Source organism: Panulirus ornatus, chromosome 2, assembly GCF_036320965.1.
Source record: "Panulirus ornatus isolate Po-2019 chromosome 2, ASM3632096v1, whole genome shotgun sequence".
Classification (NCBI taxonomy): domain Eukaryota; kingdom Metazoa; phylum Arthropoda; class Malacostraca; order Decapoda; family Palinuridae; genus Panulirus; species Panulirus ornatus.
This window is the reverse complement of record NC_092225.1, coordinates 74,085,738-74,099,021: the sequence shown is the minus strand read 5'-3', so window position 1 is coordinate 74,099,021 and position 13,284 is coordinate 74,085,738. Positions and strand designations below refer to the sequence as shown.

The window sequence follows — 13,284 nt, the reverse complement described above, 5'->3', positions numbered from 1 at the left end:
GATGAGGATCTCAGTTTGTGGGTTATATGCCACATTCTCATGGAAGGAAGTTAGAAGGTTGAAGAAAGATATATAATTTTGTAGAATTAGGATAGCAACAGGTGAAACAGAGGAAAATTGTGGTAGTTGGGAGACATACCTTGAGCCACATTACATCAAAGTTTGGGGACTTCAGGTTTTTGAGTGTTGATGTTGGAAAAAACACAAAAACCACCTATGAACTGAAATCATGAGTGGAGATTATAGTTGGATATGGAAAAGGGGCTAGTGAGGACATCATTAGACAACTGTGTCTCAGAGAGAAGTAAGATAATAGGAGAGGCAATAGACAGATGGTGTTCATCAGAGGAGAGGAAACTAGAGAGACCATGAATGTTGGTAAAGTGATCAGAAATAAAAGATCCAATAGAGAGGGAAAGGTTGTGGGAGGGGTCGATACTAATACTATCAGAGCCCTCATTCTCATTAGCAGTAGAGTCCTGCAGAAACCCGGAGATTCTTAGCACCCCATGGTGTCTGGGACTGGTTTCTCTAAATAAAGCAGTAATCTACATGTGAGGTCAGGTCAAGGATATGTTCCTCGGATTCTGGAGGGTCACCCATAGAACTTTGTTCCTTAGGTATTGGTGGGTCAGGAAAAGAGCCTAGTTCCTCGGCCATATTTAATACAGGTCAAATATAAAAAATTCATGATCCTCAGAACCAGGATCAATTTCTAGATTTTGGAATTTCATGTATTTCGTACACATGGGGCTTAGATTTTGGTCTGAACATATCAAAACCTCAACAGTGTTTTTTTACATCTAATGCACATTCTAAATATTCGCTGTTTGTAATATATGTAGATACACACTATGAATATGTACATGTTTATATATATGTATATGTCTGTGTATGTGTATATATGTATATGTGGATGTAAGGGCATTTATGTAAATATTTGTGTATGAGAGTGGATGGGCCATTCTTTTTGTCTGTTTCCTGGTGCTACTTACTGACACGGGAAACAGCGATCAAGTATAACAATATAATATAATCTATTATTATATTATTATTATACTTTGTCCTTGTCTCCCGTGTTAGCGAGGTAGCACAAGAAAACAGACGAAATAATGGCCCAACCCACCCACATACATATGTATATACATACACGTCCACACATGCACATATACATACCTATACATCTCAACGTATACATATATATACACACAGACATATACATATATACACATGTACATAATTCATACTGTCTGCCCTTATTCATTCCCGTCACACATGAAATGAAAACCCCCGTCCCCCCACATGTGCGTGAAGTAGCACTAGGAAAAGACAACAAAGGCCACATTCATTCACACTCAGTCTCTAGCTGTCATGTGTAATGCACCGAAACCACAGCTCCCTTTCCACATCCAGGCCCCACAAAACTTTCCATGGTTTACCCCAGATGCTTCACATGCCCTGGTTCAATCCATTGACAGCACATCAACCCCGGTATACCACATCATTCTAGTTTACTCTATTCCTTGCATGCGTTTCACCCTCCTGCATGTTCAGGCCCTGATCACTCAAAATTTTTTTCACTTCATCTTTCCACCTCCAATTTGGTCTCCCACTTCTCCTCGTTCCCTCCACCTCTGACACATATATACTCTTTGTCAATTTTTCCTCACTCATTCTCTCCATGTGACCAAACCATTTCAAAACACCTTCTTCTGCTCTCTCAACCACACTCTTTTTATTACCACACATCTCTCTTACCCTTTCATTACTTACTTGATCAAACCACCTCACACCAAATATTGTCCTCAAACATCTCATTTCCAGCACATTCACCCTCCTCTGCACAACTCTATCTATAGTCCACGCCTCGCAACCACATAACATTGTTGGAGCCACAATTCCTTCAAACATACCCATTTTTGCTTTCCGAGATAACATTCTTGCCTTCCACACATTTTTCAACGCTCCCAGAACTTTCACCCCCTCCCCCACCCTATGACTCACTTCCGCTTCCATGGTTCCATCCGCTACCAAATCCACTCCCAGATATCTAAAACACTTCACTTCCTCCAGTTTTTCTCCATTCAAACGTACCTCCCAATTGACTTGTCCCTCAACCCTACTGTGCCTAATAACGTTGCTCTTAATCACATTTACTCTCAGCTTTCTTCTTTTACACACTTTACCAAACTCAGTCACCAGTTTCTGCAGTTTCTCACCCAAATCAGCTACCAGCACTGTATCATCAGCGAACAATGACTGACTCACTTCCCAAGCTCTCTCATCCACAAGACACTGCATACTTCCCCCTCTCCAAAACTCTTGCATTCACCTCCCTAGCAACCCCATCCAAAAACAAATTAAACAACCATGGAGGCATCACGCACCCCTGCCACAAACCAACATTCACTGGGAACCAACCACTTTCCTCCCTTCCTACTTATACACATGCCTTACATCCTTGATAAAAACTTTTTACTGCTTCTAGCAACATACCCCCCACACCATATACTCTTAATACCTTCCACAGAGCATCTCTATCAAATCTTGTCTAGCAACACACACCCCCACACCATATACTCTTAATACCTTCCACAGAGCATCTCTATCAAATCTATCATATGCCTTCTCCAGATCCATAAATGCTACATACAAATCCATTTGTTTTTCTAGGTATTTCTCACATACATTCTTCAAAGCAAACATCTGATACAAACATCATCTACCACTTCTGAAACCACACTGCTCTTCCCCAATCTGATGCCCTGTACATGGTGGCTGATTCAGGTGAGAAAAACTACAGAAGCTGGAGACTGAGTTTGGTAAACTGTGTGAAAGAAGAAAGCTGAGACTAAATGTGGATATGAGCAAGGTTATTGGGTTTAGTAGGGTGGGGGAACAAGTCAATTGGGAGGTAAGTTTGAATGGAGGAAAACTGGAGGAAGAAGTGTTTTAGATATCTGGGAGTGGATTTAGCAGCGGATGGAACCTTGGAAGCGGAAGTGAGTCACAGGGTGGAGGAGGGGGCAAAGGTTCTAGGAGCAATGAAGAATGTGTGGAAGGCAAGAACGTTATCTTGGAGAGCAAAAATGGGTATGTTTGAAGGAATAGTGGCTCCAACAATGTTATATGGTTGCAAGGTGTGGGCTATAGTGTTGTGCTAAGGAGGGTGAATGTGTTGGAAATGAGATGTTTGAGGACAATATGTGGTGTGGGGTGGTTTGATTAAGTAATGAAAGGGTAAGAGATGTGTGGTAATAAAAAGTGTGGATGAGAGAGCAGAAGAGGGTGTTTTGAAATGGTTTGGTCACATGGAGAGAATGAGTGAGGAAAGACTGGCAAAGTGGATATATGTGTCAGAGGTGGAGGGAACGAGGAGAAGTGGGAGACCAAATTGGAGGTGGAAGGATGGAGTGAAAAAGATTTTGAGCGATCAGGGCCTGAACATACAGGAGGGTGAAAAGCGTGCAAGGAATAGAGTGAATTGGAACGATGTGGTATACTGGGGTGGTCGTGCTGTCAATGGATTGAACCAGGGCATGTGAAGCGACTGGGGCCTGGATGTGGAAAGGGAGCTGGGGTTTTGGTGCATTACACATGACAGCTAGACTGAGTGTGAACGAATGTGACCTTTGTTATCTTTTCCTAACACTACCTCATGTGTGCACAGGGGGGAGGGGTGTGCCATTTCATGTGTGGCAGGTATGTATGAATATGTACTTGTGTATATATGTATATGTCTGTGTATGTATATGTATGTATACTATGTATACGTTGAAATGTATAGGTATATATATGTTCGTGTGTGGGCGTGTATGTATATACATCTGTATGTGGGTGGGTTGGGCCATTCTTTCGTCCATTTCCTTGTGCTACATCGCTATCGTGGGAAACAGCGACAAAGTATAATAATAATAATTTTTTTTTTTTTTGCTTTGTCGCTGTGTATAGGCATTTATGTACATATATGTGTGAATATGAGTGGACAGGCCATTCTTCATTTGTGTCCTGGCACTACATTGCTGATGTGTGTAATAGTAACAATAATGAAAAAAATATATAGAGAGCCAGTGTACCTTTTTACATGCCTGCATATATGGATAAATTTAATATATGAACTGTTCTTATTTTTCTGATAAAGGCTTCTGCTTTGGTTAAAATCACTCTCTGACATTATGTACATATATATATATTTCCTGTATAATTACACAAGAAACACTATTCATAAAACATTCATTTAAATCACCCTTTTTAAAAAAGGAAGCATTGTTGCAAAATATATGACATCATAAATCAGAATCATCCTTGATGGTGTTTCTCTTGCAAGAAGACTCATAGCTTTCTATTAGATGATTTATATACCACACCAGTTCATCAAAGAATAAATCAACAGGTGGAGAAGACACATGAAGACCTCGGGTTTCCACCACATAATTCACCATTTGGTCCACTGCATTTCGCAATTTGAGTAAGAATCTGCCAGTCCTGGAAATATATGAGAAAGAGGTGTTATCTAAGGCCCTATACGTAAACATGCCTTACATCCTTGATAAAAACTTTTCACTGCTTCTAACAACTTACCTCCCACACCACATATCCTTAATACCTTCCACAGAGCATCTCTATCAACTCTATCATATGCCTTCTCCAGATCCATAAATGCTACATACAAATCCATTTGTTTTTCTAGGTATTTCTCACATACATTCTTCAAAGCAAACATCGATACAAACAACATCTACACTTCTGAAACCACACTGCTCTTCCCCAATCTGATGCCCTGTACATGGTGGCTGATTCAGGTGAGAAAAACTACAGAAGCTGGAGACTGAGGTTTTTGTAAACTGTGTGAAAGAAGAAAGCTGAGACTAAATGTGGATATGAGCAAGGTTATTGGGTTTAGTAGGGTGGGGGAACAAGTCAATTGGGAGGTAAGTTTGAATGGAGGAAAACTGGAGGAAGAAGTGTTTTAGATATCTGGGAGTGGATTTAGCAGCGGATGGAACCTTGGAAGCGGAAGTGAGTCACAGGGTGGAGGAGGGGGCAAAGGTTCTAAGGAAGCGATGAAGAATGTGTGGAAGGCAAGAACGTTATCTTGGAGAGCAAAAATGGGTATGTTTGAAGGAATAGTGCTCCAACAATGTTATATGGTTGCAAGGTGTGGGCTATAGTGTTGTGCTAAGGAGGGTGAATGTGTTGGAAATGAGATGTTTGAGGACAATATGTGGGTGTGGGGTGGTTTGATTAAGTAATGAAAGGGTAAGAGATGTGTGGTAATAAAAAGTGTGGATGAGAGAGCAGAAGAGGGTGTTTGGAAATGGTTTGGTCACATGGAGAGAATGAGTGAGGAAAAGACTGGCAAAGTGGAATAATGTTCAGAGTTGGAGGGAAAGAGGAGATGGGAGACCAAATTGAGAGGTGGAAGGATGGAGTGAAAAAGATTTTGAGCGATCAGGGCCTGAACATACAGGAGGGTTAAAAGCGTGCCAGGAATATAGTGAATTGGAACGATGTGGTATACTGGGGTGGTCGTGCTGTCAATGGATTGAACCAGGGCATGTGAAGCGACTGGGGCCTGGATGTGGAAAGGGAGCTGGGGTTTTGGTGCATTACACATGACAGCTAGACTGAAGGAACGAATGTGAACCCTTTTTATCCTTTCCTAACACTAGACCTCATGTGTGCACAGGGGGGAGGGGTGTGCCATTTCATGTGTGGCAGTAAGTATGAATATGTACTTGTGTATCTATGTATATGTCTGTGTATGTATATGTATGTATACTATGTATACGTTGAAAATGTATAGGTATATATAGTGTACGTAACGTGTGGGCGTGAATGTATATACAATCTGTATGTGGGTGGGTTGGGCCATTCCTTTTCGTCCATTTTCCTTGTGCTACTCGCCTCGGGAAACAGCGACAAAGTATAATAATAATAATTTTTTTTTTTTTTTTGCTTTGTCGCTGTGTATAGGCATTTATGTACAATATGTGTGAATATGAGTGGACAGGCCATTCTTCATTTGGGACCTGGCACTACATTGCTGATGTGTGTAATAGTAACAATAATGAAAAAATAAATAGAGAGCCATGTAACCTTTTACATGCCTGGCATATATGGAAAAATTAATATATGAACTGTTCTTATTTTATCTGATAAAGGCTTCTGCTTTGGTTAAAATCACTCTCTGACATTATTTACATATAATATATACTTTCCTGTATAATTACACAAGAAACACTATTCATAAAACATTCATTTAAATCACCCTTTTTAAAAAAGAAGCATTGTTGCAAAATATATTGAACTTCATAAATCAGAATCATCCTTGATGGTGTTTCTCTTGCAAGAAGACTCATAGCTTTCTATTAGATGATTTATATACCCAACCAGTCCATCAAAGAATAAATCAACAGGTGGAGAAGACACATGAAGACCTCGGGTTTCCACCACATAATTCACCATTTGGTCCACTGCATTTCCGCAATTGCGTAGAATCTGCCAGTCCTGGAAATATATGAGAAAGAGGTGTTATCTAAGGCCCTATACGTAAACATGCCTTACATCCTTGATAAAAACTTTTCACTGCTTCTAACAACTTACCTCCCACACCCAATATCTTAATACCTTCCACAGAGCATCTCTATCAAATCTTGTCTAGCAACACACACCCCCACACCATATACTCTTAATACCTTCCACAGAGCATCTCTATCAAATCTTGTCTAGCAACACACACCCCCACACCATATACTCTTAATACCTTCCACAGAGCATCTCTATCAAATCTTGTCTAGCAACACACACCCCCACACCATATACTCTTAATACCTTCCACAGAGCATCTCTATCAAATCTTGTCTAGCAACACACACCCCCACACCATATACTCTTAATACCTTCCACAGAGCATCTCTATCAAATCTTGTCTAGCAACACACACCCCCACACCATATACTCTTAATACCTTCCACAGAGCATCTCTATCAAATCTTGTCTAGCAACACACACCCCCACACCATATACTCTTAATACCTTCCACAGAGCATCTCTATCAAATCTTGTCTAGCAACACACACCCCCACACCATATACTCTTAATACCTTCCACAGAGCATCTCTATCAAATCTTGTCTAGCAACACACACCCCCACACCATATACTCTTAATACCTTCCACAGAGCATCTCTATCAAATCTTGTCTAGCAACACACACCCCCACACCATATACTCTTAATACCTTCCACAGAGCATCTCTATCAAATCTTGTCTAGCAACACACACCCCCACACCATATACTCTTAATACCTTCCACAGAGCATCTCTATCAAATCTTGTCTAGCAACACACACCCCCACACCATATACTCTTAATACCTTCCACAGAGCATCTCTATCAAATCTTGTCTAGCAACACACACCCCCACACCATATACTCTTAATACCTTCCACAGAGCATCTCTATCAAATCTTGTCTAGCAACACACACCCCCACACCATATACTCTTAATACCTTCCACAGAGCATCTCTATCAAATCTTGTCTAGCAACACACACCCCCACACCATATACTCTTAATACCTTCCACAGAGCATCTCTATCAAATCTTGTCTAGCAACACACACCCCCACACCATATACTCTTAATACCTTCCACAGAGCATCTCTATCAAATCTTGTCTAGCAACACACACCCCCACACCATATACTCTTAATACCTTCCACAGAGCATCTCTATCAAATCTTGTCTAGCAACACACACCCCCACACCATATACTCTTAATACCTTCCACAGAGCATCTCTATCAAATCTTGTCTAGCAACACACACCCCCACACCATATACTCTTAATACCTTCCACAGAGCATCTCTATCAAATCTTGTCTAGCAACACACACCCCCACACCATATACTCTTAATACCTTCCACAGAGCATCTCTATCAAATCTTGTCTAGCAACACACACCCCCACACCATATACTCTTAATACCTTCCACAGAGCATCTCTATCAAATCTTGTCTAGCAACACACACCCCCACACCATATACTCTTAATACCTTCCACAGAGCATCTCTATCAAATCTTGTCTAGCAACACACACCCCCACACCATATACTCTTAATACCTTCCACAGAGCATCTCTATCAAATCTTGTCTAGCAACACACACCCCCACACCATATACTCTTAATACCTTCCACAGAGCATCTCTATCAAATCTTGTCTAGCAACACACACCCCCACACCATATACTCTTAATACCTTCCACAGAGCATCTCTATCAAATCTTGTCTAGCAACACACACCCCCACACCATATACTCTTAATACCTTCCACAGAGCATCTCTATCAAATCTTGTCTAGCAACACACACCCCCACACCATATACTCTTAATACCTTCCACAGAGCATCTCTATCAAATCTTGTCTAGCAACACACACCCCCACACCATATACTCTTAATACCTTCCACAGAGCATCTCTATCAAATCTTGTCTAGCAACACACACCCCCACACCATATACTCTTAATACCTTCCACAGAGCATCTCTATCAAATCTTGTCTAGCAACACACACCCCCACACCATATACTCTTAATACCTTCCACAGAGCATCTCTATCAAATCTTGTCTAGCAACACACACCCCCACACCATATACTCTTAATACCTTCCACAGAGCATCTCTATCAAATCTTGTCTAGCAACACACACCCCCACACCATATACTCTTAATACCTTCCACAGAGCATCTCTATCAAATCTTGTCTAGCAACACACACCCCCACACCATATACTCTTAATACCTTCCACAGAGCATCTCTATCAAATCTTGTCTAGCAACACACACCCCCACACCATATACTCTTAATACCTTCCACAGAGCATCTCTATCAAATCTTGTCTAGCAACACACACCCCCACACCATATACTCTTAATACCTTCCACAGAGCATCTCTATCAAATCTTGTCTAGCAACACACACCCCCACACCATATACTCTTAATACCTTCCACAGAGCATCTCTATCAAATCTTGTCTAGCAACACACACCCCCACACCATATACTCTTAATACCTTCCACAGAGCATCTCTATCAAATCTTGTCTAGCAACACACACCCCCACACCATATACTCTTAATACCTTCCACAGAGCATCTCTATCAAATCTTGTCTAGCAACACACACCCCCACACCATATACTCTTAATACCTTCCACAGAGCATCTCTATCAAATCTTGTCTAGCAACACACACCCCCACACCATATACTCTTAATACCTTCCACAGAGCATCTCTATCAAATCTTGTCTAGCAACACACACCCCCACACCATATACTCTTAATACCTTCCACAGAGCATCTCTATCAAATCTTGTCTAGCAACACACACCCCCACACCATATACTCTTAATACCTTCCACAGAGCATCTCTATCAAATCTTGTCTAGCAACACACACCCCCACACCATATACTCTTAATACCTTCCACAGAGCATCTCTATCAAATCTTGTCTAGCAACACACACCCCCACACCATATACTCTTAATACCTTCCACAGAGCATCTCTATCAAATCTTGTCTAGCAACACACACCCCCACACCATATACTCTTAATACCTTCCACAGAGCATCTCTATCAAATCTTGTCTAGCAACACACACCCCCACACCATATACTCTTAATACCTTCCACAGAGCATCTCTATCAAATCTTGTCTAGCAACACACACCCCCACACCATATACTCTTAATACCTTCCACAGAGCATCTCTATCAAATCTTGTCTAGCAACACACACCCCCACACCATATACTCTTAATACCTTCCACAGAGCATCTCTATCAAATCTTGTCTAGCAACACACACCCCCACACCATATACTCTTAATACCTTCCACAGAGCATCTCTATCAAATCTTGTCTAGCAACACACACCCCCACACCATATACTCTTAATACCTTCCACAGAGCATCTCTATCAAATCTTGTCTAGCAACACACACCCCCACACCATATACTCTTAATACCTTCCACAGAGCATCTCTATCAAATCTTGTCTAGCAACACACACCCCCACACCATATACTCTTAATACCTTCCACAGAGCATCTCTATCAAATCTTGTCTAGCAACACACACCCCCACACCATATATTCTTAATACCTTTCACAAAGCATCTCTATCAACACTATCGAATGTCTTTTCCAGATCAATGAATGCCACACACAGATGCTTCTGTTTTTCTAAATATTTCTCACACACATTCTATAAGGCAAACACCTGATTCACACACCCTCTATCACATCTGAAACCACACTGCTCCTCCTCTGATGCCCTGTGCATGCCTTCACCCTCTTGATCAATACCCTCCCATACAATTTTCCAGGAATACTCAACAAACTTTATGCCTCTGTAGTTTGAACACTAACCTTTATACCCTCGCCTTTATACAGTGGCACTATACATGAATTCTGTCAATCTTTAGGCACCTAACCATGATCCATACATACAATGAATATCCTTACCAACCAATCAACAACAAAGTCATCCCTTTTCTTAATAAATTCAACTGCAATACCATCCATCACAGCCACCATACCACATTTCATCTTGCACAAGGCTTTCACCACTTCTCTCTTCATCAAATCACTCGCCATGATTCTCTCACTTCACATTTCATCCTGGGCAAAGCACCCTAAACCTACCATATTTAACAATCCTTTAAAATACTTACTCCATCTCCTACTCTCTTCATCACTAACAGTTATTACTTACTCTGGTTTTACTGCATAAGCACTGCAACTAGAGAGTGAATGTGCACAATAGGGACATTCTTCTTCATCTATTGCTGATGACACATCACATATGTGGGAGATATAATTGGTAGAGGAAAAGAAAAAAAAAATCGAAGGGTAATGCAGGCATATCTACACAGTGATAGATAAAGATGTGGAATGAAATATTTTCCAGAATAAGTAAAGGAGAGCTGTCATAGAGCATAAAGGCATCCTGAGACAATTTAGACAAAGAGAAAAGGAAAGAAGTGCTAGGGCAACACCCAAGATATCAAGAAAACACAATGTGATGAAATGTATACATGTGGATATGGAGCAAGTATGAAGAGATATCATAATCAAGATATATGGGAGACGAGTGAGATCCTGCTGTATAAGATGATTTAGGCATATTAATGTAAATTGATTTTTTAACTTAAAATATACAGTACCTTTCATCAACTTTGAATGAGAGCTGTCCTTTTCTATCAATGGTAATTAATAAGTCATCCTTGATGCTCTCAGTCATCAGTGAATCACCAGCAAACAGTATAACAGTAAGAGGTTGTAGCAGTGACAGGTCTCTTGCCACAATTCTCCTTGACACCTCATCTCTGCTCAGATGGACAGATAGTAAATGGCGTGCAAGATTTGGAGAATCCTTGGGAATTGGGTGAAGCACACATTCACTTCCAGTGTCTATATGCATCCCTTTCCTGCAAATGATGTTGGATTATTGTCTCAGAGTGCGACTAATGTTAGCACTATTGATTATGATCCCAGTATTTTCAGTTTGCGTTAACATTATGTACATAAATTAGTGTAGTGAAAGATTTTTGGAAAAAAAAAAAAAAGCAGCTCCTCACCCATAATAAGAGACATTATGCACATAGAAAATACAACTTTATGTTACTGTGTCTAACCTTCATGCATATACATTAAAGATATCAAAGATTAAACAAAATAAGAATGCTAAAAATATAGTGTGTACCAGCATTGCTTAACAGTGTTTAGTTCATTAGTAATTACCATAAAACCAGCACACGTGTTACTGATTATTGTTGTGGAAGGATAAGTTTTTCTGAAGCCATGGGGTTCATGCACTTGCTATTGAGAATGTGAAATCAGATATACCCATCTGATTTAACGAAGCTAAAGGCACAACACACAAGCTCTTACTGCCATCAAAGCCCACGTATTTTCTTTATCACGCCTAAATTTTGTAATCTAAAAGCCCAAGTTGTGACACTGTATACATCAACAGTTGCCTGCTGCTATCTGCTGCATAATCCATACTGTATTTATTTACATAAGTACATAGTGAAGTGTTTTCAGATATCTGGGAGTGGACTTAGCAGTGAATGGAATCATGGAACTGGAAGCGAGTCACAGAGTGGAGAAAGGGGGCAAAGGTTCTGGGAGCAATGAAAAATGTGTGGAAGGAAAGAACAATGTCCCGGACAGCAAAAATGGGTATGCTTGAAGGAATAGTAGCTCTAAAAACATTATATTGTTGTGAGGCATGGGCTGTAGAAAGGGTTGAATGGAGGAGGGTGGATGTGTTGGATTTGAAGTGTTTGAGGACAATATGTGGTGTGAGGTGGTTTGATCGAATAAGTAAAGAAAGGGTAATAGAGATTTGTGGAAATAGTGTGGTTGAGAGAGCAGAAGAGGGTATGTTGAAATGGAGTGAAAAAGGTTTTGAGCGATTAGTGCCTGAACATACAGGAGGATGGGAGGCATGCAAGGATAAAGTGTAGTTGAGAGAGCAGAAGAGGGTGTGTTAAAATGGTTTGGTCACATGGAGAGAATGAGTAAGGAAAGATTGACAAACCACAGCTCCCTTTCTACATCCAGGCTCCACAAAACTTTCCATTGTTTACCCCCACATGCTTCACATGCCCTGGTTCAATCCATTGACAGCACGTCGACCCGGTATACCACATCGTTCCAATTCACTCTATTCCTTGCACGCCTTTCACCCTCCTGTAAGTTCAGGCCCCAATCGCTCTAAATCCTTTTCACTCCATCCTTCCACCTCCAATTTGGTCTCCCACTTCTCCTCATTCCCTCCACCTCTGACATACATCCTTTATGCCAATAGTTCCTGACTCATTCTCTCCATGTGACCAAACCATTTCAAAACACCCTCTTCTGCTCTCTCAACCACACTCTTTTTATTACCACACATCTCTCTTACCCTTTCACTACTTACTTGATCAAACCACCACACACCACAGATTGACTCAAACATCTCATCCACCCTCCTCTGCACAACCCTATCTATAGCCCATGCCTCACAACCATATAACATTGTTGGAACCCCTACTCCTTCAAACATACCCATTTTTGCTCTCCTAGATAACATTCTCGCCTACCACACATTCTTCAGTGCTCCCAGAATCTTTGCCCCCTCCCCCACCCTGTGACTCACTTCCACTTCCATGGTTCCATCCACTGCTGAATCCACTCCCAGATATCTAAAACAATTCACTTCCTCCAGTTTT

The 13,284-nt window shown here is 40.9% G+C and overlaps 1 protein-coding gene across 9 annotated transcripts in view; it reads right to left on the bottom strand.

The window, feature by feature from the left end:
• Positions 1-648: 648 nt before the first annotated feature.
• Positions 649-13,284, bottom strand: part of LOC139757219 (ATP-dependent RNA helicase DHX30-like) — a 203,034-nt gene continuing 190,398 nt past the window's right edge. For all 9 annotated transcript variants that reach the window (XR_011714551.1, XM_071677402.1, XM_071677435.1 and 6 more), the window contains 2 exons: positions 11,230-11,493; positions 649-4,485 (listed from right to left, as the gene is read on the bottom strand). Coding sequence is in view for 8 of the 9 variants with exons in the window: in XM_071677402.1 (XP_071533503.1) it covers positions 4,287-4,485; positions 11,230-11,493 (463 nt within the window). In the remaining variant the exon portion in view is untranslated. The remainder of the gene's footprint in view (positions 4,486-11,229; positions 11,494-13,284) is intronic.